At 35.0% G+C, this 22,959-nt stretch overlaps 5 protein-coding genes across 5 annotated transcripts in view; 1 reads left to right on the top strand and 4 right to left on the bottom strand.

Moving 5' to 3' along the window:
• Nucleotides 1–1,163, bottom strand: part of LOC106340501 (putative expansin-B2) — a gene marked incomplete in the record, with an annotated part of 4,908 nt that extends 3,745 nt beyond the window's left edge. The window contains 3 exon segments of the mRNA XM_013779373.1: nucleotides 555–700; nucleotides 780–892; nucleotides 977–1,163. Coding sequence (XP_013634827.1) covers nucleotides 555–700; nucleotides 780–892; nucleotides 977–1,130 — 413 coding nt within the window.
• A 4,712-nt stretch (nucleotides 1,164–5,875) lies between these two features.
• On the bottom strand, nucleotides 5,876–6,926 carry LOC106340049 (cyclin-U2-1). Its single transcript, XM_013778919.1, has 2 exons — nucleotides 6,447–6,926; nucleotides 5,876–6,347 (listed from the first exon to the last, which is right to left on the bottom strand). Exons 1-2 carry the CDS (start codon nucleotides 6,842–6,844, stop codon nucleotides 6,077–6,079), a joined length of 669 nt encoding a protein of 222 aa, XP_013634373.1. The 5' UTR covers nucleotides 6,845–6,926; the 3' UTR covers nucleotides 5,876–6,076.
• A 4,344-nt stretch (nucleotides 6,927–11,270) lies between these two features.
• Nucleotides 11,271–12,177, top strand: LOC106339764 (protein transport protein Sec61 subunit beta-like). The gene is made up of 2 exons (XM_013778634.1): nucleotides 11,271–11,360; nucleotides 11,751–12,177. The coding sequence occupies exon 2, from the start codon at nucleotides 11,770–11,772 to the stop codon at nucleotides 12,022–12,024; it is 255 nt and encodes an 84-aa protein (XP_013634088.1). The 5' UTR covers nucleotides 11,271–11,360; nucleotides 11,751–11,769; the 3' UTR covers nucleotides 12,025–12,177.
• A 3,572-nt stretch (nucleotides 12,178–15,749) lies between these two features.
• On the bottom strand, nucleotides 15,750–17,006 carry LOC106339900 (GATA transcription factor 2-like). The gene is made up of 2 exons (XM_013778767.1): nucleotides 16,604–17,006; nucleotides 15,750–16,524 (listed from the first exon to the last, which is right to left on the bottom strand). The coding sequence occupies exons 1-2, from the start codon at nucleotides 16,808–16,810 to the stop codon at nucleotides 15,958–15,960; spliced, it is 774 nt and encodes a 257-aa protein (XP_013634221.1). The 5' UTR covers nucleotides 16,811–17,006; the 3' UTR covers nucleotides 15,750–15,957.
• Nucleotides 17,007–18,046: 1,040 nt separating this feature from the next.
• LOC106337870 (disease resistance protein LAZ5-like) lies at nucleotides 18,047–22,686 on the bottom strand. The gene is made up of 6 exons (XM_013776975.1): nucleotides 22,046–22,686; nucleotides 21,318–21,981; nucleotides 20,134–21,217; nucleotides 19,724–20,035; nucleotides 18,570–19,631; nucleotides 18,047–18,481 (listed from the first exon to the last, which is right to left on the bottom strand). Exons 2-6 carry the CDS (start codon nucleotides 21,803–21,805, stop codon nucleotides 18,047–18,049), a joined length of 3,381 nt encoding a protein of 1,126 aa, XP_013632429.1. The 5' UTR covers nucleotides 21,806–21,981; nucleotides 22,046–22,686.
• Between the last annotated feature and the right edge of the window lie 273 nt (nucleotides 22,687–22,959).

Genomic DNA, 22,959 nt, shown 5'->3' with positions numbered 1-22,959 from the left:
GAAAACTGCTTGATACCGATGGACAAATCCGTCATAATCTCGTCGGGAAAGTAGCATACCGATGGAATACCGACGAAATATGTCCGTCGGTATCATCTCGTCGGTATACTGATATTCGTCGGCAATTCGTCGGCAAAATACCGACGAACACATATCGTCGGTATTTATAGAGAATACCGACGAAGAGAATTCGTCGGAATTTTCTGAAAAAACCGACGGATATGTTTCGTCGGTTTTTTTCTAAAAATTCCGACGACACATATCCGTCGGTTTTTTCAGAAAATTCCGACGAATTCTCTTCGTCGGTATTCTCTATAAATACCGACGGATGCATTTCGTCGGAAATTTTAGAAAAAAACCGACGGAATATGTTCGTCGGTATTTACCGACGATATGTGTTCGTCGGTATTTTGCCGACGAATTGCCGACGAATATCAGTATACCGACGAGATGATACCGACGGACATATTTCGTCGGTATTCCATCGGTATGCTACTTTCCCGACGAGATTATGACGGATTTGTCCATCGGTATCAAGCAGTTTTCTTGTAGTGCTATCTTGACCAGAACTCGCCAGTGCACCAAACGCTGTACCGCTCAAATCGAAATGAACCGATTCTGTGACGCATCCTTTACATTCATCTGTAATCACTACCGTAACCGGGTTCGTTGAACACGCTGGTTTCGAAGTGCATTTTATCTGTACATTATATCAACCAACGTAAGGACTTTGATTTATTAAACGCTTTCTTTATTGTAATAAGTTTATCATGTAGAACCTGATAACATGCGCCACAACCTTTCCCCGACTTATACAACGACGGACCTCCGGCTGATACCATGGACGAAAACGGAGCTTGTGCGACAGCATTTTTATAACCACACGCTCCACCTTCATTATTTTGTAGTCTAGTTAGTTTTATATATAAAGCTAAATAATTTATATGGAGATGTAAGTGCATGTTGCTTAGTATACCGTCGCTTCCATAGCCGGTGGGGCTGCCATACCACGTAGCTCCAGCTAAAGACCAATCTGAATCGCCCGTTGCAGCAGAAATATTGAGTCTTTTTGGGTAAAAGCAATGAGCAGAGTTTAATAGAATAAAAGTTAGACCAAAGAATAAGTTCATGATAATGTGACATCGCTCTAAGAGAAGAATTGCCATTGTAATAATAAGTAACTAGTTAGTCATAACTTGGTGTTACTTTATAGATTTATCGTTCATCGATCGAAACCCGTGAAGGACTCTACTACCCAACTGTTTTAAGCCACGTGTCATATAGTAATGGAGTTATTCTTGGGTTCACCCCCTAGGGTGAACCTCTAAGTTCACCAACCAATAGAATTTCATTATTTCAAATTCGATATCTTTTAAAAAAGGAAACAAAATATTGGCAAGTTATATTATGTTTTTAAAATAAAAAAGTAAAAAAAAATAGTAGTTACAGAAAAAAGAATTAAAAAAAAAATTTTAACGTCGTCAGCAAAACACTAAACCCTAAATCCTAATCCCTAAACCCTAAATCCTAAACCCTAAACCCTTGGGTAAACCCTAAGCCCTTGGGTAAACTCTAAACCCTTGGGTAAACCCTAAACCCTTGGATAAATCCAAAACTCTAAATAAAAACACTAAACCCTAAAACTCTAAACCCTAAATCATAAACCCTAAACTCTTGAGTGTTTTAGTGTTTAGTGATTTTGATTTAGAGTTTAAGATTTATCCTAGAGTTTAGGGTTGACCCAAGAGTTTAAGGTTTAGGGATTAGGATTTAGGGTTTAATGTTTTGTTGACTACGTTAATTTTTTTTTTGTAACTAGTACTAGTTTTTTTTATTTCTTCTTACCTTTTAATTTTAAAAAGATAATATTAATTTGACAATATTTTGTTTCCCTTTTTAAAAGATATCGAATATGAAATAACACAATCCTATTGGTCGGTGAATCTAGAGGTTTACCCTAGGGGGTGAACCCAAGAATAAGTCATAGTAATGTCTAGTATCGGACACGTGAAGTCTTTTGTCTTTTGTCTTACTTCGAACTGGGTCCTACGTGACGGTTAACGGTTAGGCCCACAGTTTCATGTGGTCGAAATTTTCGTTGTCGTAATATGTAATTAATTCTTCTTTACCCCTAAATCAAGGTGAACTGGAATTATATTGGATCTTCGTTTTATCGTATCGATGGCGAAACTTGTACGTTAATGTAGCCGTTAATGGTGGTTTGCTTGGCCGTTGGATATCCATTCACTGATCTACACCATTGAAATCTCAATCCCACGGTTGAAAACGATATAGTGTGTGAATTTATATAAAAATGTCAGGCGAGGAGTTTGAAAATAATCATAGATTGTTGAACGTAAAACTTGGCGTGAATTTCGTTATGACGACTTACTGAAACCGATCCATTGTTTACTTTATGTATTTATCATAGTAAAAAATGAATTTCTGAAATAATTTTTTCTTACTAGATTTTGATGACTTCATCCGGCTGACTTCATCGTACACGCACACGAAAAAAAAATCATTAGATTGGCCTGTATAAATTAGCAGGCCTATTAAGCCCATGCACTTCTTTGGACAATCAAATACCTAAATAACTAGGTTAAGCTTGCGCGGAATAAACATTATATATATAAATTATTTTATATATTATATGTTTATAACATATTATGAAATAATAAATATATACTGAATAATTAAAAAGTCATTATCTACTACTTATATAATTAAATTGGTGCAAACATATAAATAAATTTTATAAATCGAAAAATATTTTTTTATTTGATATGATATATAATTAAATTTAAATGATAGTAACATATATATGTTATATTTTAATATTAATATTTATTAGATGATGATTTTTACTCATATTTTTTAATCACTTGTATCTGTTATAGTAAAAAGTCTAAATTAGTGATAACAAAATTTTCACTGTGGGATTAGTGGTTTAAGTAATTTATAATATTTTAAAAAATTAAGTTGTCAATATTTTTTCAAATTTTTATCAAAAAAATGTTCAAAGTAAATTTCAAGATATTTATATGTTTTTATATGGCATATAGTTTAATTTAAAATGATACATATATTTATATATCATTTATTTTTGATACTTATTAAATGAGACTTTCAACTTATATTATTTTTTAATTATTTGTATCATGTCATAACAAATTTTTTAAATCATAGATCACAAAATTTGAATGTGAAACTTTTAACAGTTTTAGTAATTTATACTCGTTTTAAAAAATTCAAAATATAATATATAAATAATTTTTTAAATTTTTATTATATAGTTACTATGATTGTTTAATTTATTTTAATAGCTTAAAATTAAACAAATATAATTATAATACACACTTATTTTTTATCAAATCTTTATTATTCAAAATCATTAATTGTCATATATACTTTAGCCACATTAGGCAATTCTGTAATCTTATTTAAAGAAATAATGAAGCACATTTAATAATGTATTTATTGTGGTTTAATAAAAAGCTTATTATATATTTAGATGGACCAACATATTTCTCTAAGGATTTTAAGAATCATTATAGTGTTGACATGTGGCTACAAACAAAAATTACAATACTTCTCAAATAATATATAGGGGATGTTAATCTTATGATCTTATATATTAATTAGTTTTAAATTTGGTATCACTAAACTGTTTGAATTTATTTATGCTCTCTTTTATTTTTATTAATATGAACTTTAATTACTGTTGTTTTAATGTATTATGGATATAAATTAATAGTTGATAATATTAATTAAATTATATATGTGCATCTATTTTATATAATTTTCTTATTTTAGATAATTTAAAATTATGACTTACCATATTAATTTACCTTAATTATTAGTTTATCTAAATATTAATCTTTAGACTTTACAAAGCATTTTTTTTGTGCAAACATGTGACTTTACAAAGCATTAATCATATAAATTTGTATATCTCTTGTTAGACAACAGTAGAGATCATTCATAATCTTATTTTTAGTAAAATCTAGTTCAAAGGATTAGATCAAATGATTGATGCATTTAGTTGGTAAATGCTCGTGAACCAAACTACACGATTCTTTCTATAATGTTTTCTCAAACTTAAGTATGCAACATTCGGACAAGTATTTTTGTTCGACTGAAATATTGAGCTCCGTTTTACCATTTTGCTCATGCAAAACAGGGGAAGGATTCAATGAATCAACAAATGAACTAATTCATTTTATTTTATTTAAAGTGGTTGATGCACATCATTAAAATAAAAGGATGATAAATCGTTTGTAATGAATGTTTATGTGCCAGTGTGCCACCGATTAATCAATTATTGGACACCAAATCAGCACCCGAATCCTAACTTATATTTTTCGTATCACCATGTATCCAAAATGATTAATGTGGATGTACAATTCATGTTTAGTATCCGCATGATTTGTCTACGAACAATAATAGATTATCAAGAATTTCATATTACTACTAAAATACAAAATTCATTTATTGATTTATTGTTTGTAGAAAGTATATGATGGAACTTGGGATTTCTTCCTAATGTCCATTTCCTGGCTGTGATCATAATTGGAATTTCGAACTAACGACCAGTTTTAGGTAGACAATAATCATATCCACTGAAAATAATCTTTTCTAACTAACAGTGTTCAGTTTATAAAGCACTAAATGATCCAGCAGAATAATAAACTTCAAAAGGTAAAATAATTGAACTATACTTTTTGGTTTGTATAATAGCGGTTTTAAACTATGGTCCTTCATAATTTTGTAAGCAAATTATTTCTTTTTCCAATGCTAAATTAAGGTAGTTTAGAAATAGAAAGTTGCCATCAACTTGCAATCTTAAGATAACGGATTCCCTCAAACTCAATGAAATCAATGATCATAATAGTAGATGAAGACTTGAAGTTTGTGCAAAGTGAATGATCCGAAAAATCCAAAAACTGCTATTTAGTTTTTGGCAGATTTGAATATTTGTAAGTAGGCATGGTCTGCAACTCATGTACGACAAAAGAAACAACATCCATGGATGGGTGTTCTATTTTTATTTTATTTTCTATTTTTATGGAACTTGTTTGCGTTTTCCCCTAGTTAATGTGCATGCCACAGATTCATGTCGCTTGTAAAATTTCAACGAGTTTATGCAGTAAAAGATATGAGTTCAAAGCTAATGTAACCGACTTTGATTTGGAAATATAGTTTGCATTTTATCCCAAAAGAAAGTTTTTATGTAGATCTAGTGTATTTTTGTACCGTTTTCATGTATAAAAGCTTTGCAATCCTTTAAACTGTTCCTATTGTGAAAAAATATCTTGTGAACTATTATTTTCCTAAATATAGACAAAACATGAACTGTTTTTTCTCCTGTTATCGTTTTTTTTTTTGTTAAAGGGCATCCTGTTATCGTATTTTACAATGTAGAAAGTGTAAATACGTATGCGTTTGCTAGTTAAGATGTTAAGTTCGTCAGGTTATAACAAAAAGAAAATACAACATTTTTGTTTGTTTTTTTTCTTTTTTTTTTGTTTGGTTTTGTTTGAACATGACCTTAAGATTGCCAACAATCTTAACAAATATAATGCATGGCATATAATATCTGAGATTTCACCATCACAGACATAATTTTATTGACAACCCATTTCTTAATCAATGGATTTTAGTGTCTAAACCATTTGCTAAAAGTTCACATGTCTAAGAAACTACTAAATGACAAAACAACAGATTAACAAAGATTGTGCATACGAAAATACCATTTCCTTAAACCTTAACATGCACATAGAAGAATCTACATTTGCTAATACATAGGTTACATACAACATCATTCTTTTCTCTTTTTTTTTTACACATAATAGATTAACAAAGATCTTTTGCATATGAGAAAACATTTCATTAACCTCAATTGTACGTAGAAGAATCTACATGTGCTGATACATAGATACATACAACATCATTATCTATATTTTCTCTATTTACATTTACATTTCAAAAAAGCCCAAACCGACAAGGTAATTAGAAAGTCAAAGACCCTCGAATGCAAACCGACAAAACAAACAAAACAAAACAGAGTTCTTGACTACAAGAAGATTCTTGAAAATTGATTATGGTGTTTAGGATCTTGAACAATTTGTCTAGATTTGATTTCCTCAGCGCAACGTAATGCCTTCTCGATCTGATAGCCTCCTCCAGTACTTACTTCTCTCTCAAGATGACAGCAGTAACTCTCGAACACGCTCACATTCACATGCAACTTAAACCCCATCAAGAACAAGAACTCCAGTTCCAAGTTGTTCAAGTCTTCTGTCTCTAATCCTCCTACTTTCGCAAAGTATGAGTTTTTGTAGTTCCTGTAAGAAACAAAGGCAAAGAAAAATGAGTCAATTAACTTGAATTTATTTTCCAAGAAAGCAGAGGAATATAACTTCAACATTCTTTAATTAACTTACATGTCTTCAACGTATTTGGAAGCGACCATGATGGTTGTGATGAGGAGACGATGTACATTAGTGAGACTGATTCTAAAACCTTGATTACTCTGACAGAACCGGTCAATGTAGACATAAGCCACGACGTAAACCGATGGACCGGCTTTAGTATACCGGAAAATCCTCTCTAAATAGGATTGGATCGTCATGTCAGGAATCTCTAGGCAATCGAAGACACGTGTCTTACCAAAGCCACCGTAGCTCCGGCTGATCCTCTCGTTCCGAGCTAACGTTCGTTCAATGAGAGACGAGAGAACAGAGATCACGAGTGGTGTGCTCGAACCGTCTTGGTAAGAGTATGAATAAAGGTCTGACCGGAGCTTCCTTGGAGATATCGCCAGAGTATTCGAAGACGCCATTAATCAAGAAATCAAGAAATGTATTGTATTTCTTGTCGTCTAGTTAAGTTTATATTTTTTTTCTTTGGTGAAGAAAATGAATAAAGGGAAAGGGTTTTGAGTGGCTCTTTATATACAGTTAGCTCGAGAAGATGGAAGAGAGTAGCTTTCATGTAGTAGGGCAACTTCCTCTCCTCTTCTTTTTATAAAAAATAAATAAATATTTTTGAAAATAAGAATTTGTAATTACTAGTGTGTACTGAATATTTAATAGTATTAAAACGTAGCTCGTGCGACTACGAAAGTTCAGGTTTTATTTTCTGAATCGTAACTATCTACCAGATTTGAATCACTTTCGTCCAGATAACGCAATTTAATTCCCATCCACTATAACAAAATAACGGTTTATCTTTTTAAATATAAGAATATAGCTAATAGAAAAATGTATTTGTTGTTGTTTCTAATACTATATATTTTTCGCTAAACCTACTGTAGTGAGCGTTTATATAAAAACCTACATGATTTTATATAAATTCCTGTAGAATTTTCTTCGTGATTTCTTTATATAAGTAATTGTTCAATCTATTGAGATAGTGAGTGAGAAGGTACACTAAATCTACATGATTTTTACAATATGGAATTTTATCGAAAAGAGAATCGACATGGGTTTTTGGAGTCATATGGAAGCTGGAGAGAAGTTACTAAAACAAGTAATTATTTATTTTACAAGCTGCAAAAAACAAATGTGTAAGTGCAACAGCTAGGCTTTTGTTTTTTTATCCATATTTTATTAACATAATATTATTAAATCAACTGCTATTAATGAACCAGCTTCAAAGTACTTTAAGCAAATATTATACAAAGATTAAAATAGAACTTAGAGGAATCTATAACTATAATTAAACAGGGGGGGGGGGAGAGAGTACTCCGCCGACAGTCTGTAGAAGACGGTGGAGAGAGACGTCAACTCAACATTGGTGAGACTCTCTGGTGGAGCCGGAAGTTTTTGAGTAGGGGCCTGCCTACTCATGTTAGTGTTTTTAACAAGTGGTTCTAACGCGTGTACTGTTTGGAAACACGTGTGACTTTCATCAACGTCGACGTCGCGAGCTTCCAAAGACCACAAGACGACTCACACGTATGGACGTTAACTCAAAGACAACGCATAACCATTTTTTCTGGTGGAATCACGCAACATTTCTGTATTTTTCAATGATATATACTTCGTGTGATGCAACTAGAATATGTCGTAAAACTGGTTCTTGAATCTTGATATATCTAAGATGAAACATTCGTGCTAATCTCTAAATTTTAAAGAATTCTTATACATAAATCACATGATTTTAAATTGTCAAAACATATATTATAATTAACCTAAAAATATCTATGAGTTTCTAAATCTTACGTAGTATATGGTTCTTTTCTTTAATTTAGCACACCAAAACACATTTCGAGGTAAATCCAACTTTAAATCTCTAAATTTTAAAGAATTCTTATACATAAATCACATGATTTTTAAATTGTCAAAACATATATTATAAATTAACCTAAAAATATCTATGAGTTTCTAAATCTTACGTAGTATATGGTTCTTTTCTTTAATTTAGCACACCAAAACACATTTCGAGGTAAATCCAACTTTTAATGTAACCCGTTTGGTAATATTTTTAGAAATAATTTGCTATATTAAAATGTATTTTTAAACTTTGAATAAAAATAATAATCTCTTATCTATTTACTAGTTTATTTTCTTACAAGGCGTCATGATCATGAATACGAATGTTAATAATACAAGTGTGTTGTCGCTATATATCTTCTTGCTATACCAAACGCAATAAATATGAAACCATTCAAATCTTTCATCCTTCTCAAATATCTGATCGACAACTGCAACTCGAATTAAAAGAAAGTACGAGTTCTTGATCCAGGGTACATGCCAGCATAGTAGAAATTATACCTGACCGATGATCTGTTTATTTCCATGTGGTAAATAATAAACTATATACTAAAATAGATGAAAGTGGAGGGACAACCAAAATAAAGTACAAGTAATAAATTGAGATACCCGAAACGAAGCTACCGCCACCGCACGAATACGTTTTATAATAAATGCAAAATGAAGGGGACCCGATTTGATTTTCCTTACACCAAAATATCATCTCGTCAAAACTATTTACCATGTCATCATTAGGGATTCGATCCGAGATTCGATCCAGATCCGATCCGAACATTCGGATATCCGGAGGGACCGAATCCGGATCCGGATAGTAAAATGTTGGATCCGTCAAATCCGGATCCGGATATCTTAATTTTTTTAGTCCGGATATCCGGATATCTGGATCCGTAAGTTTTATTAATAACTATTTCCAAAATAGTAATATATATATATATATAAATTAATTTTATTTAATATATTTTTCATTTCTATAATAGTATATATAAATTTCATGTAAATTTTGTAATATTATACATAGAAATAATTAAAAACATTATATATTTTTTTATTTTTAAATTATTGTTAATATTTTATATATATTAATATTATTTTATTTTAAAGATCCAAATCCGGATTCGGATATCCGCCGGATATTACAATTTTTAGAAGGATATCCGAAATCTGGATCCGGATAAGGATAGTAAAATTATGGATCCGTCGGATAAGGATTCGGATATCTTAAAATTGTCTGGATACCCAATCTGTCTCATGCCTAGTCATCATTGTCTTTTTCAATTATTTTTCTTATTTAGTTATGTCTTCCCCACCTTTATTTATTAGATTTAACATCATATATTTTTCTTGATTTATATTCACATCAATGATATATCATTGTCATTTTAAAAGGAAGATATACACTATACAGTGTAGTCATTATCGATCTAAGAAATGAATATGTTATACGCTCCACTCAGTAATCAACGAAACTAGTATTTTAATACCCTTTCCGTTCCAAAATAATATATATTTTAGAATTTCCGTACTTTTTAATAAAACATATTAAAATGTAGTTATAAATTCATAGTTTTATGTAATTTTGTATTTCGTATATTTTTAAACCAATAAGATATTACAAAATGCAATTAATACTTTTAAATTTCATAATTTTTTATTATTAGTCGATAAAAATGTAATGAAAATATAAAAAATATATTTTTTGTAACAATTTTTTTTTTCTCTAAAATATACATTTTTAAAAAAAAACGGAAGGAGCATGTGTTTTTCACATGAAGATCGAGTGGAATTATTTGGTTGATAAAATATTATGGTCCATCTTTTTTTAGAACTAAGGTCCATTTTGTTGTTGTCAGCAATACAATTATACACACCAAAACTGAATCTATATAGTAGCACAACGTGTAACGACTATACAATGCAAAATACTTAAATGCTATGGTAAACTATGTTTTGAAAAATAGTAGCCTAAATGTATATATTATTTTCCATACTTACTTTGTTTTAAATTTAACCAGTTGTGGTTCTGGTTTTCATTAAGCATTCACTATTCGATCATGATTCTTTACTATAAAATAAAACAAGCGCCATTGCTTTATGATGTACATACACTGAATCACTGATTGACTGGATCTTATTTATAAAATTTAGATTTTATGAATATATATGGCACTGATTGACTGGAAACACATTTATGAAATTTAGATTTTGGAGTCGATCGATATGTACGAAGGTTAAAGAAAGTACTACAGTATTTGTCGACGCTGGCCGTACACAAATTGTCAGGCTCCATAACTTATGCCCGATAGATATGTATCATGACACTCTCTGATTAACATATCTGTCTCCATCTCGAGATTCGTGTTCGAGATCTATAAGATGAATTTGCTTTTAATGTCTACGTACGTACGTACGAAACTTCTTTCATCATTCATATTCTTTACTCGGTGTTCTCCGCTCCCGTAGTTACTAACGTAAATCAAATATTGTAGCACTCAACTTGTGATTATTTTTTACGTACTGCATAGACAAAACGAAAAGACATTTGGAATTATAATCAACAAATTAAAACATATTGAGCCGATAATGGAGGTCGTACTGGCCCTAATTCAGTATTGCTGCATATATTAATTTATTTTTATTTTATGTTATATGGATCTGATCGTATCCCATGATTTATGGAATCGAAAAGTCATGAACATCAAATTCGCCTGTGAAAATCAGACATTTCGTTTCAGGTATCTTATCATATGACCTACCAATAGAAGTAAATGATTACACAATAGTTGTGTATATTTATTATCTGTACGCAGGAAGGATTGTGGGAAGAAATATACATGTCCGAGTGCGCTGATAGGCTTTCGTTTGGGCTTTTATGGGCCTACAGTTTGGGCTTACGCTGGTTATATCCAAACTCCACCACGGGAGCACTTACGCTGAGGTGGCGATATTTAATTGGCTAATACCTTATGATGTGCGTGGCGAGAGTAACGCGTTCTTATAAAAACGGGAAGAGTCGGGTCAAACTCATAAAAGATCCGAACATCTCTGCGTCGTCTCGTTATCGTTATCGTTAAGGCGAATCAGGTTAGTTTTTTTTATTTGAATTAGATGCTGCGATTGTGTGATTCAATGGTATCGTTGTTGAGGAATCCGTAGATCTGTTGTTGAGCTAGATGAGAGTGTAGATCTGATTATGTGATCTCTCGATGTTGAAAACCAGAATCGCGTTTGATCATCGATTTACGATCTGATACGGTTTCATGTTGCCTTGACGTATCTGAGAAATGTAGTGTAGAATCTCGCTATGTTGGTTACAAATGTTGAATCCGAACGCCACGTGTTGAGAATTTTGCAGTGATCATCTTAATTTCGCCTCGAGTCTTTTACTAGTTTCATTGATTCGCTGTGTTTGAACTCATCTTATTAGCTAATTAATTTGATGATTATATTAAAGTTTTAACGCACATGTTTCAGTTAGTTAAAGAAGAGAAGGATGGTGGGAAGTGGAGCTCCGCAGAGAGGAAGTGCAGCTGCAGCTGCTAGCATGCGTAGGAGGAAGCCTAGCGGAAGTGGAAGTGGAGGAGGAGCCTCTGGTGGTGGTGGTGCGGCAGGATCCATGCTTCAGTTCTACACGGATGACGCACCGGGTCTCAAGATCTCCCCCAATGTTGTCCTTGTTATGAGCATTGGTTTCATTGCTTTTGTCGCTGTCCTTCATGTCATGGGCAAGCTCTACTTTGTCAAGTGATGAGACTAGAGAGAGCTGATAGAGAGCTTGAAACTTCACATAATAGGTGCAAGACAAGAAAAGTTGCTGCTAGTGATCAGTATTAGACAGTGGTTCCAACTCGTCTGTTTATTTTTGTGACTATCTTTATAAAAATTTCAGTTTTGATTTTCTGCATAGTATTTAAGATATAATTATGCAAGTATTCATGTTCACATGAACTAAATTTAAAAATTGCCATGCAAAGCCAAACAATCGTAATCAAATCCACACTATCTATTCTCTATGCCATTTGAGTGAGTTTGATCATCCTCTCAAGAAATCGAGTGTTTTAGCTCTCCGTTCCTAAAAGATCCATATTCCAGAGAAAACTTTTGTTTCAAAAAGATGCATATTTTATATTTCTAATGCAATTTTTGTCAACTAATAATAAGAAATTGTGAAGTGCAAGAACATTAATTGCATTTGTTAAAATCTTATTGATTTAAAAATATAGGAAATATAAAATTACAAAAAATTATGCATTTACAGCTAAATTTTAATATGTTTTATTAAAAAGTGTAAAAATTCTAAAACATGAATGTTTTAAGAACGGAGGGAGTATCCTATAGAAAATCAGTCGGTGTTAACTATGGTTGGGATGCCCTTGTTTTTCTTTCGGATCATATATGTTTCGGTTTTGGTATGCAGAGAGTGTAAACGTTGCTGCATCTCATCCTCTAGTAACGACCACTTTACTTTAGCTCAGGTTTATATCATCCATAAATTATCAGGATATTGGATATGTACCAACACGAATATAAATGTTAATTATCTCTATCCTCAGACAAGCAGGCAAACATATACGCAGTGTGGTCGGTGTTGGGATTTATTAAATCCATGTACAACTCTATATTGTTTGATTAGTACGATATTGTCCACTTTGGGCCTAATTGGCTGGCCAGCATGGTTTTACTTTTGGTTTACTTCCCAAAAGGTCTCGTACTATTAGAGTTGGACATCTCTTTATATATTAGACACTTCTTGTCTAATTCTCCAATGTGGGACTTAGTTTGGAAAAGAGACTAAGGTTTACAAGTTAAAGAAGGCACTATATGGTCTGCGACAAGCCCCGAGGGCATGGTGAGAAGCTTGCAATATTGCACGAGTTATACTTCAAGCGTTGTCTTAACAAACCATCTTTGTATCGAAAGGAAGAACAAGGTCATCTCCTGATCGTAGCGGTATACGTGGATGACCTGCTCGTGACAGGTTCAAACATAGAAATGATAGTCGGTTATAAGAAAGATATGGCAGCAAAGTTTGATATGTCTAATCTTGGCAAATTGAGCTATTACCTTGGGATAGAAGTTACGCAGAGAGAAGGGAGTATTGTGTTAAGTCAAGAGAAGTACGCAGAAAAGATCATTGAAGAAGCTGGTTTGAAAGAATGCAACGCAGTACACATACCTATGGATGCTAGTCTGAAGCTATGCAAGGCAGAAGAAGAAGTAAGCGTTGATGAGATGGATTACCGGAGGAACATTGGATGCTTGCGTTACTTAATACACACGAGACTTGATCTTGCGTGCAGCGTTGGCGTTCTAAGCAGGTATATGCATAACCCGAAGGAGTATCATAAAGCTGCGTTGAAGCAAGTGTTACGTTACCTAAAAGGCACCCTATCATACGGACTCAAGTTTGATGTCGGCTCGCAAGAAGGTCTGATCGGGTACAGTGATAGCAGCTATAACGTTGATCCTGATGATGGGAAGAGTACCACATGTCATATCTTTTATCTCGGTGGGAATCCCATCACCTGGTGTTCTCAAAAAAGGGAAATAGTTGCCTTATCCTCATGTGAAGCCAAGTTTATGGCTGCAACAGAAGCGTCCAAGCAAGAAATATGGTTGAAGGATCTTCTTGGCGAGGTGTTCGGGCGTGTAAGTGATAAAGTAGTGATGCGAATCGATAACAAATCTGCAATAGCTTTGTCCAAGAATCCAGTATTCCATCGGCGTAGTAAGCACATTCACACAAGGTTCCATTTTATAAGAGAATGCGTCGAAAAGGGTTTGGTAAGCGTGGAGCATGTTGCCGGGGTGAAACAAAAGGCGGATATACTCACTAAAGTACTTGGAAGAATTAGGTTTAAGGAGATGAGAGACTTGATCGGGATTCAAGATGTGTCTAGAGGAGATTACAAGTTTGAGGGGGAGAATGTTGATTCAAACTTGAAGTAGCTTGAAAGACAAGCAATAACTTCCTAATGAGTTATGGAAAAGGAAGTTAGTTATATTTGAGAGTTATCTATTAGAATGTGTTTCCTAATGAGTTTAGGATATTGAGAGTTATATATAAAGGGTACTAATGTGTAGCATGACCTAAGAGTGTGTGAGAAGCTTTAGTTTTGAGATATTTTCTAAAGCATTGTGTGAGATCATTAATAAGAGTTTGAGTTTGAGATAAGAGTTTGATTCAGTAGTCGGCTCGGCCTATAAGATTGAAAATCAAGCCGCAGGTATGTTTTGTTATTCTGTCTTACACTTCGGTAGATAGTTGGTTAAAAAGATATATGCATAGATAAACAGAACGTTATCTAATTATACCACCGTTGATTTGTATATACAGGTTTGAAAGATGTACTTAAAGAATTTCCCACAAGAGAAGCTTCTCGATTTAGTTCTCAAGTAAGTATATACTCGTCTCTTTGCTCTTCTATGTTAGAATGTTGGAGCTGAACTAGTTTAGAATAAGAAGTAACCAACAGTATTGTTATAGTATTGTGTAATTGAATTATCTGCCTTGTTCAACCTCAAATATCGAACCGTGCTTCGGCAATAAAGCAAGAGAGAAACCCTTTTGACAAAGGAAGTGAACAAGATTAGCAACTATTGTATCTCCCTATGAGGAAAATCAAACCCCATTTTCTAGTTACGAATTTGATTTAAGACTATAATTGTTTTGTTTAGTGTTAAAGGCAAAAGATGTAATATCTTGTTTTTTTTGTTTGTTTCAAGGGTTTTGGTTCTTTAGTAGCAATACAAGATAATTATGATATCATACCACCATGAGGGTGTCTATAACCCAAGTTTCGGTTCTATTGAAGATTAAGACCGGTTATACTTATATGAACATTAGATTCTTGGTTATGTACTTAGTCAGTTTCCTTTAGCTAATTTTGGTTATCTATTGGGGTTTAGTTTGGTCTAATGTAACAAACTTCATCTTCAACTCTCAAGCTTAATCTGTTTTTCGTAATATGGTATCAGTGCTATCATCAAAGTCGAATGTCCATTAATCTTCTTATAACCGATCTTGATCTTCAATTTTTGAATCTTAATTTAATCTTCATATAACCGGATATAACCGGTCTTGAGCTGCATTTTTTTTTATTGATCTTCAATAGGTTCATTTTTTGTTTCTTATGAAAGAGTCGTCAAACTAAAGAAAAATCTGAGACAACCAGCTTAGTTAAAGAAAACAGAACATGTGTCTAGTAGATTCACTAAACGGGGACCAAGCCTCCATGGTTTTTCTTCTGGTTTGTATCTAAACAAGTCTGGTCGAAACGTAAAGTCGCAAAAAGGGTGCAAGTGGATAATATATTTAAACTCTGACAGCTGACGTCGTTTAGTATAAGCAAGAATTAATGTAGCCTTTCCTAATTCATAAATGATTTACTCATTTGTAATTGCTTTTTACTTGTTAACGATTTGTTATTTGTTTTCTCAAGAAAAACAAGGCTTAAATAAATAACGTAGAAGAAAAGCTAAAAATAAAGTTTAAAATTGGTAATAATTAACAATTTAATGGGGTTGAGTTTAGCAGAGTTTGATTTTTAACTAGTTTTACGCTCCCGTTGCTCGTCCGTCACGTGATAAACGCCGCTATGATCGCAAAACGTCATCATCACGTGACTCCCCCCAAACCCAACCCCCAAGAAGAACAAAAAAAAAAAGAAGTGACGTCTGACTAAAACGGAGGAATGTGGTGGTGGTGGTGGTGAAGTTGGACATGCTGTGGCTGTCTCATAACCTCCTTCTGCCGTCTAAGCTCCATCACCTTCCGGTGAGAGTTGGAATGCTGAGTCAAAACGAAAGTAGGACTCGAAGCCGGTCTATATTCCGGTACAAGCCTACCGGATTTAAACCGGACTCCACATGCGTTACACAGCGTCTTAGGCCCGAGTGGACCGGTCCTCCACTGTGGCGTCTTATCCGATGCACAGTGAGTGCATCTCCTCATCCCCCCTTCCGCCGTCTCCGTTGTGGACTGATAGTTTCTTCCTCCTCCGCCGGAGTGTTCTTTTTTAGGCTTGAGTTTCCCGGCGACATGAACCTGCTGGTCGGATTCGGACATAGGTGCCCATGTTCCAGCGTAAGCAGCTGGAACTCTCGATCGTTTGCTTCTTGGTTTGCCGGGAAACGAGGTCTCAGTTTTGACGGTAGTCATGGTTCCTCCCAATGGGTTCGCCGGAAAATCAGCAAAGGAGTCGTCGACGAACTGCGAGAGCCACTCAAGGTGAGCAGCATCGTCACTCTACAAAAAAACAAGAAAACCAAAAAAAGTTAAAATAAAAGAAAATCAAGAAAGTCTAAATGAAGAGGAGAGAACATACGGGAACGCATATGTCGTGGAGGAAGGAATGATCGGCGGAGGAAGGGTGGTGGTGGTGGAAGTTAGGGTTCTGAGGAGGAGGGAAGGAGGAGGAGGAAGTAGCGGCGGTGGAAGTGGAGGAAGAGGCGGAGAAGATGTCTTCATTGGAGAAATCAAGAAGGTCATCGACTCGAAGTAAGTCTGGTGATGATAAGCCATAGAGGTCCATTGTTTAGTTAGGATGGTTGATGGAAGGCTCTCTTACAAACTCTGACTCTGTCTCTTTCTCACTCTTTGTACAGGACTGGTTAGAGTCTTTAATAGGAGGATATAACGAGAGAGAGAGAAGAGAGGAGAAGAGGGCAAGAGAACGTGCAGAGAGAGTGACCATGCACCGTGAGTGACCGACTCAAACTATTCACTACTCTCATTTTTTCTTTAAAAAAAGTATTTATCATCCAAAGCAAAACAAAGAAACAAAAATGAGTAAACTATGCATTATGGGATTTTTTTTCTTGAATTATAAATGGGATTATTGTGTCGTGAACAAGAGCAAATCAAACACTAATAAAAAATAAAGTAAAAACAAAATTGTGATTGGTAACTTAAAAGTAAAATGAAGTAAAAAATGGTGAAAAGGAAAAAAAATAAATGGTGAAAAATGAAAAAGAATGTGGAGTAAATGAAATTACTCTAATAAAATCTAGAGTAAAAATGAGTGTGCATTTCTCTCTTATTCAATAGGAGTAGTATCTAGTGTAAACTTTCAAAATTAGTATTTATTTGATTGGTAAAATTTCAGTGAAATATTGAGTAAATTAAAGTTTATAATAATTTTTTACTCTATAACCAACCAGTCACAACTTTAGAAAGAAAACATAGCCGAAACAAAATCGAAACTATTATATGTTTTAGAATTTGTATATTAATTATGTAGTAATTTATGACTGCTAGACTCATTTTTCAATCCAACGAATATATTGTTTTATTGGTATGCCGATATATAAATCATTCCTGAATCAATACATCAGCTATTTATTAGCTATTCAATGCTTAAACTTACCTCACGGTTAACTAAATGTCAGATGTATTTTCCGGTTCAATACAGTACCTATATACTCAATTCTTGATATCTGATCATACGTTGATGAAAACTTGTAATATAAAACTGGAGCTTTAACATGTCACATATATAACAAACGTTCAACTCCCAGAAAATATGAGTTGATTTTGGAAAAATAGTAGTTGAATAGTTCATTTTGTATGTTTCCGCGTGTTCACTCTCGTGATTTCATTAAAATAAATTTTGATTAAGCCAGCATATAATACGTTACATTATATAGGCTTTTCAGTGACTGTATTAATGGTGTACATTGGGAAAAGGCCTTGTTGCTGCGTTTTGGAGTTTTAGAGGACGGATGATTCAAGTGGACTGGAATATAATTGTACTCAATAATAATGAAAATCATTTGACAAAAAACTGGATGTGACTAGTGGGACGACATCTATTACCGTCATTACTCTCTTCATTCCATTGGAAGACTGGCACATTACAGTTGTTATAGCTAATAAACACATGTTCAGATCCAAGTTTCCGTGGTTCATGGCAAGATGATCCACATGACTCGTTCCATCCCCCAAGACAGAAACTAAAGCTGATTGACTGACCGTTTCGATTTTTAAATCTGCACTTGCACCTTACAGATAAACGGTTTGCATGACGACCTTCGTGATCCTTGAAGGTGACAACAACACCTAGGGAAGCTCCAATAAATTTATTGTTGCACCAGTGAGGAAGGAGGTCGGTTTCAATCGAAGACCCCGTACTCTGATGGCAGAACCATGAGGGTATGTCACTTCCTGGGAAGCAAACGGCAACCAGAGGATCCAGAACTAGTCCCTGAAGTGGAGGGTTACGAAGAAAACCATTTAAGCATGAGCGTATGATAAGGATATCACCGGAACAAGAGAATAAAATGAAGACAGACCTTATGATTATGTTGAAGAGATGTCCTTGCCAGTAGCTGACTCTTGAGTTGGGCCTGAGCTACAATAGCTTCTTGTTCAGCTCTGTTCAGTTTGAAGCAATCCGTAAAAATGAAAGTAGTATGCATCCTCTCAGTTACTAGGGGAACTGTCACTGGTTTTGCAACTTTTTCCAGAGAAACACACCCATGAGCATCTACATACTGTATATTAGGTGGAAGCACCGGGAGAGAATTGAGCCTGCGGCAATGTTTTAAGTCAAGAAACAACAGACAATGAAGTTTCTCGATGCTCTCAGGTAGAGTCTCAATGTTGTTTCTGCTTAAGCATAGAGACCTCAACGAGTGTAAGGAACTAAAGTTGTCCGGCAATTTGTAGATATTGCAATTCGTCAGATAGAGGTCTGAAAGACAAGAGTTGCCTGAGAAAGGCAACAACGCCAACTCTGTGGAATCTTCGATGCTAGATCCACAGAACGAAAACACCTTCAGGTTACTCAAAAAAATCGTTTCAGGTGTCTGTTTGATGGAAGTTCCATCCATAAGCAAAATCTCTAAGCATCCCATCTCCTCTTTGATGGGTGGAAGACTCTCCAGAGCTGAGCAGCCAGAGAGAATCAGTTCCTGAAGAGATTTCAGCTTGTAAAGATCGTTGGGAAGACACTTCAACCTGCAACAATTCTTGAGATTCAGCAAAATAAGGTTGCGAAGACTCTCAATGCGTTCAGCAACTCGTTGTATGGTTGAGCCGTCTAAGTAAAGGGACTCAATATTTTCTGATATGATTTGAAACTCCTGAAGGTTTGAGCAGCCACTGAGGATCAGAGTCTTTAGAGACTTCAAATTGATTCCCTCCGGAAGACTCTCAAGGCTAGTGCACTCTCTGAGGTTCAGGTAAATTAGTTTGTTCATCTGTTCGATTGATGAGCCCAACATAACCAAACTCTTACAGCCTTCGAGATCCAATCTTTCAAGATTTTTGGCCCTGGACAAACCTGATAGATTCAGCAAGCCTTGTGACTGACTGAGGTCAACCCATCTTAATTTTTCTGTATTCTGTGGCACCTAGATGATGGTTATAATAATTAGTAAGGAGAAAAACAAAAGAATAATCTTTTTAAGATAAATAAAATTATATATAGCTGAGGAGAATGTACCTTCTCATCTTCCCACAGTTGTTTGATGTAGCTATGACGCAGACTGAGATCAACGAGTTCCTCTGGATTAAATTCTGATGGCAGGTACTCGTAAGGGTACCCCTGCCAGTGAAGATACACAAGCTCGTCCGGAAAATGATCAAGGTCTTCAGAGAACTGAATTTTATGCTTGTTATCACACCACTGGGAACAATGAGAATAGTGGAATTTCAGGAATTTGAGATTCGACATCTTCATGAAAACATCAGGACTTAGCTTGATCCTTTCGACATTAGACATGTTCAAGAAAATGCCTCTAACACAACCAGTTCCCTAGAAGGGATCAAAGGATGGAGGAACAGTTAAGAAAACAGAATATTGTAGATATGATGTACTGGAGAAAAAACCAATTAAAGGAGAAAGTAACTCACCGTGCTCTGCTCCAGCACATGGCGAATATCTTTGGGGTTCCACAACCTAGTACGTTTTCCTTCCCTTTTGACAGATGATTCATATCCAATTTCCTTCCCCATTGTATGCAGTAGATCATGCATCTCAAGCCGATTATAAGAAACAGTTAAGAAACACTTGTCTTCAAGATCCCTCATCACAGCTGCAGCATCGACACGATCTGACTTCAGGATGCTCGAAATGAAATCTGCTTTCTCCGACCTGAAAAAGCATGCTATGTCCAGAAACATGCTCTTCTGTTCATCATCTAATGTGTCATAACTCACTTTTAGCACTTTCTGAATCTCCTTGTCTGGCACTACCCTTAACCTCTCCCATTTCTGCATCCAGTATGTTTTTTCCTTGTGGCGTAGACCTGAACCTAACAACTTCAAAGCTAACGGATGTCCTTTAGCGTAATACACAAAGTTCTCTGCTAGATCCATAAACTCTTCCGTGGAGTGGAGGTTTTCAGAAAATGCCTCAAGGCAGAAAAGCTCCATAGCTTCCCTGTCATTTAATCTGGGAACTACGTACGTTGCATCAGCATTGTTCTCAAGCAGTTTCTTGTCTCTGGTTGTTATAACAATCCTGCTTCCTTTCCGGTACAGTTCCCGCTGTCCGATGAGAACTTCGATTTGATTCTCTTCGGTCACATTATCCAGCACAATAAACACCTTCTTGTTCCTGAGGAACTCTTTCAATCTCCCATGCGCTCTGACGTCCACATTTTCTTCGTCCAATAATTTACTTAGGAGCTTCTGACGCAAATGAGGCAATCCACGCCTTATCGACTCATTCTCAATGTCTTCAACGAAACAGTAGCCATCAAACCGACGGTAGTTTCGTTTGTAAACGCTAGCAGCAACAGTTGTCTTGCCGATTCCAGTCATGCCAAGGACCCCAATGGTACAGGTACAGTTTGCATTATCGAACATCAATAACTCCTCCAGTTCTTTTGAACGAGATTCAATCCCTGGGAAGCCACTGATTTCACATGGAGACAAATCATTCAGCATCTTGAAAGTTTCCGTGGCTATTTTTTCAACAAATTCACACTCTGGTCTGCCAAAAAGTACAAGTTAACAGTTAGATGTTAATAAAAACTGAATAAGAGGTAGCTGAAAACAAAGCAGAGCAGTAAAGGCAAGATTTGCTATAGTACCGTTCCTCAGGAAGTACATGGCCCAGGATATTGGAAGCAGTCTTTAGAGCTTCCTTCCATGCCGCAACTTTGTGCTCACGTCCCTTGAAACTGGCTTTTGGGTTCTGGAAGGGAGTTCGAAAACTCCCTGTCTGATTCTCCACATCAGATTTCCTGACCTTGTAGAAGACTGGTAAAACCACATGACCGGACCTTTCTCTGCATTGCATTATCTTCCAGAGTTCCTCCAAGCACCAGGTGGAGTTAGCATAGTTCTCTGAGAAGACAATGATGGACATCTTTGATTGCTCAATCCTGTCAAAGAGAACTGATATGTCCTTGCCTCGCCGGAGTTTCCCATCAAAGAAAGCATCGATGCCTTTCCGGTGCAGGGACTGAAGAAGGTAAGAGGTGAAGGTATTACGAGTATCCTTGCCTCTGAAACTCACAAACACGTCAAACTGGCGCTTAGTTGGACCCAAAGACGAGGAAGAAGATGGATGAGCCATTAAAGAATGGCAACGATGATGCTGCTAATAGTGTATAAAAATCTTTTGGAAGTGAAATGGAAGAGACGACTTTGAGGCGTTGAACAACGAATCTTTCCACGAAGGTTCTTTTGCATTATTAAGCACACCTTTGTTGACTTTCAAACTCCCTTGATTTTATCAGCATTATCTACTCACTGAATGCAGAGTGGTCCACAAGTTAAGAAAAGGATCATTATACATGGATCTAGTTCTTTTTACCTTCAATGCATAGGATGATCAGTCCATCAATCGCCACAGGTTGCATTGTAATATTTCCAGAAGCCAGTTGCTTTACAATGAAATCTTCACCAACTGAGACAGCTTTTGGTCCAATGTGTTGCAGCAAGAATCCATCTAACTTCTCAATTTTCTATGTTTGATTTATCAAGAAACTGACAGAAACGTTCCACAACAAATAAAGAGAGACAGTATCAAGAGGTCAGCTTATTCTTTAATGAGTATGCGACGTAATTACATCTTTGCCTCCAAAAACTGATATCTGAGAGTAAAATCGCTTGAGAGATCTGCGAACGTGAATCCCAGATATATGTAGTTTGTCATCGTATTCCACAAGGAAAATGACAAAATTGTGGTAGTTAAACATGGCATATATATATATATGTGTGTGTGTGTGTGAGCATACAAAATCCTGTGTCCAAAAGCACAAGTATGGAAACAGTAATATTACACTATTTTTTTTCTTTCAAAATCTCCATTTTGGAGTAAAAAATATAATGACATTGGAGAAGATTTTACTCCAAACTCTATTTTGATTCCTATTTAATTTGGTATCTGTTATGAAATAACTTATAATTTATAGTATCGAGAAATTTAAATAAGAGTAGAATTTAATACCCGTAGGAAGCAAATAACACTAGTATAAGGGAGAGAGTTTATTATAAGGAAGAAGAAGAAGATGTAATGGTTCTTTGATTATAAACTCTTGTTCTTGTTTATGGTGTACAAAAGAGTGAGATGAGTGATGGTATTTATAGTGAACAACAATACATAAAATAACAAAAATGATGCTTAATTTGGTAAATGAGTGGGTGATCATAGTGTTTGATGAGTAGATGATCATAGTACTTGAGTTGGTAAAGAAGTAGAGGATCATTTCAAAATTTATATTATAA

This window comes from Brassica oleracea, chromosome C4 (genome assembly GCF_000695525.1).
Source record: "Brassica oleracea var. oleracea cultivar TO1000 chromosome C4, BOL, whole genome shotgun sequence".
NCBI lineage: Eukaryota > Viridiplantae > Streptophyta > Magnoliopsida > Brassicales > Brassicaceae > Brassica > Brassica oleracea.
This window is presented reverse-complemented; position numbering and strand designations above follow the sequence as displayed.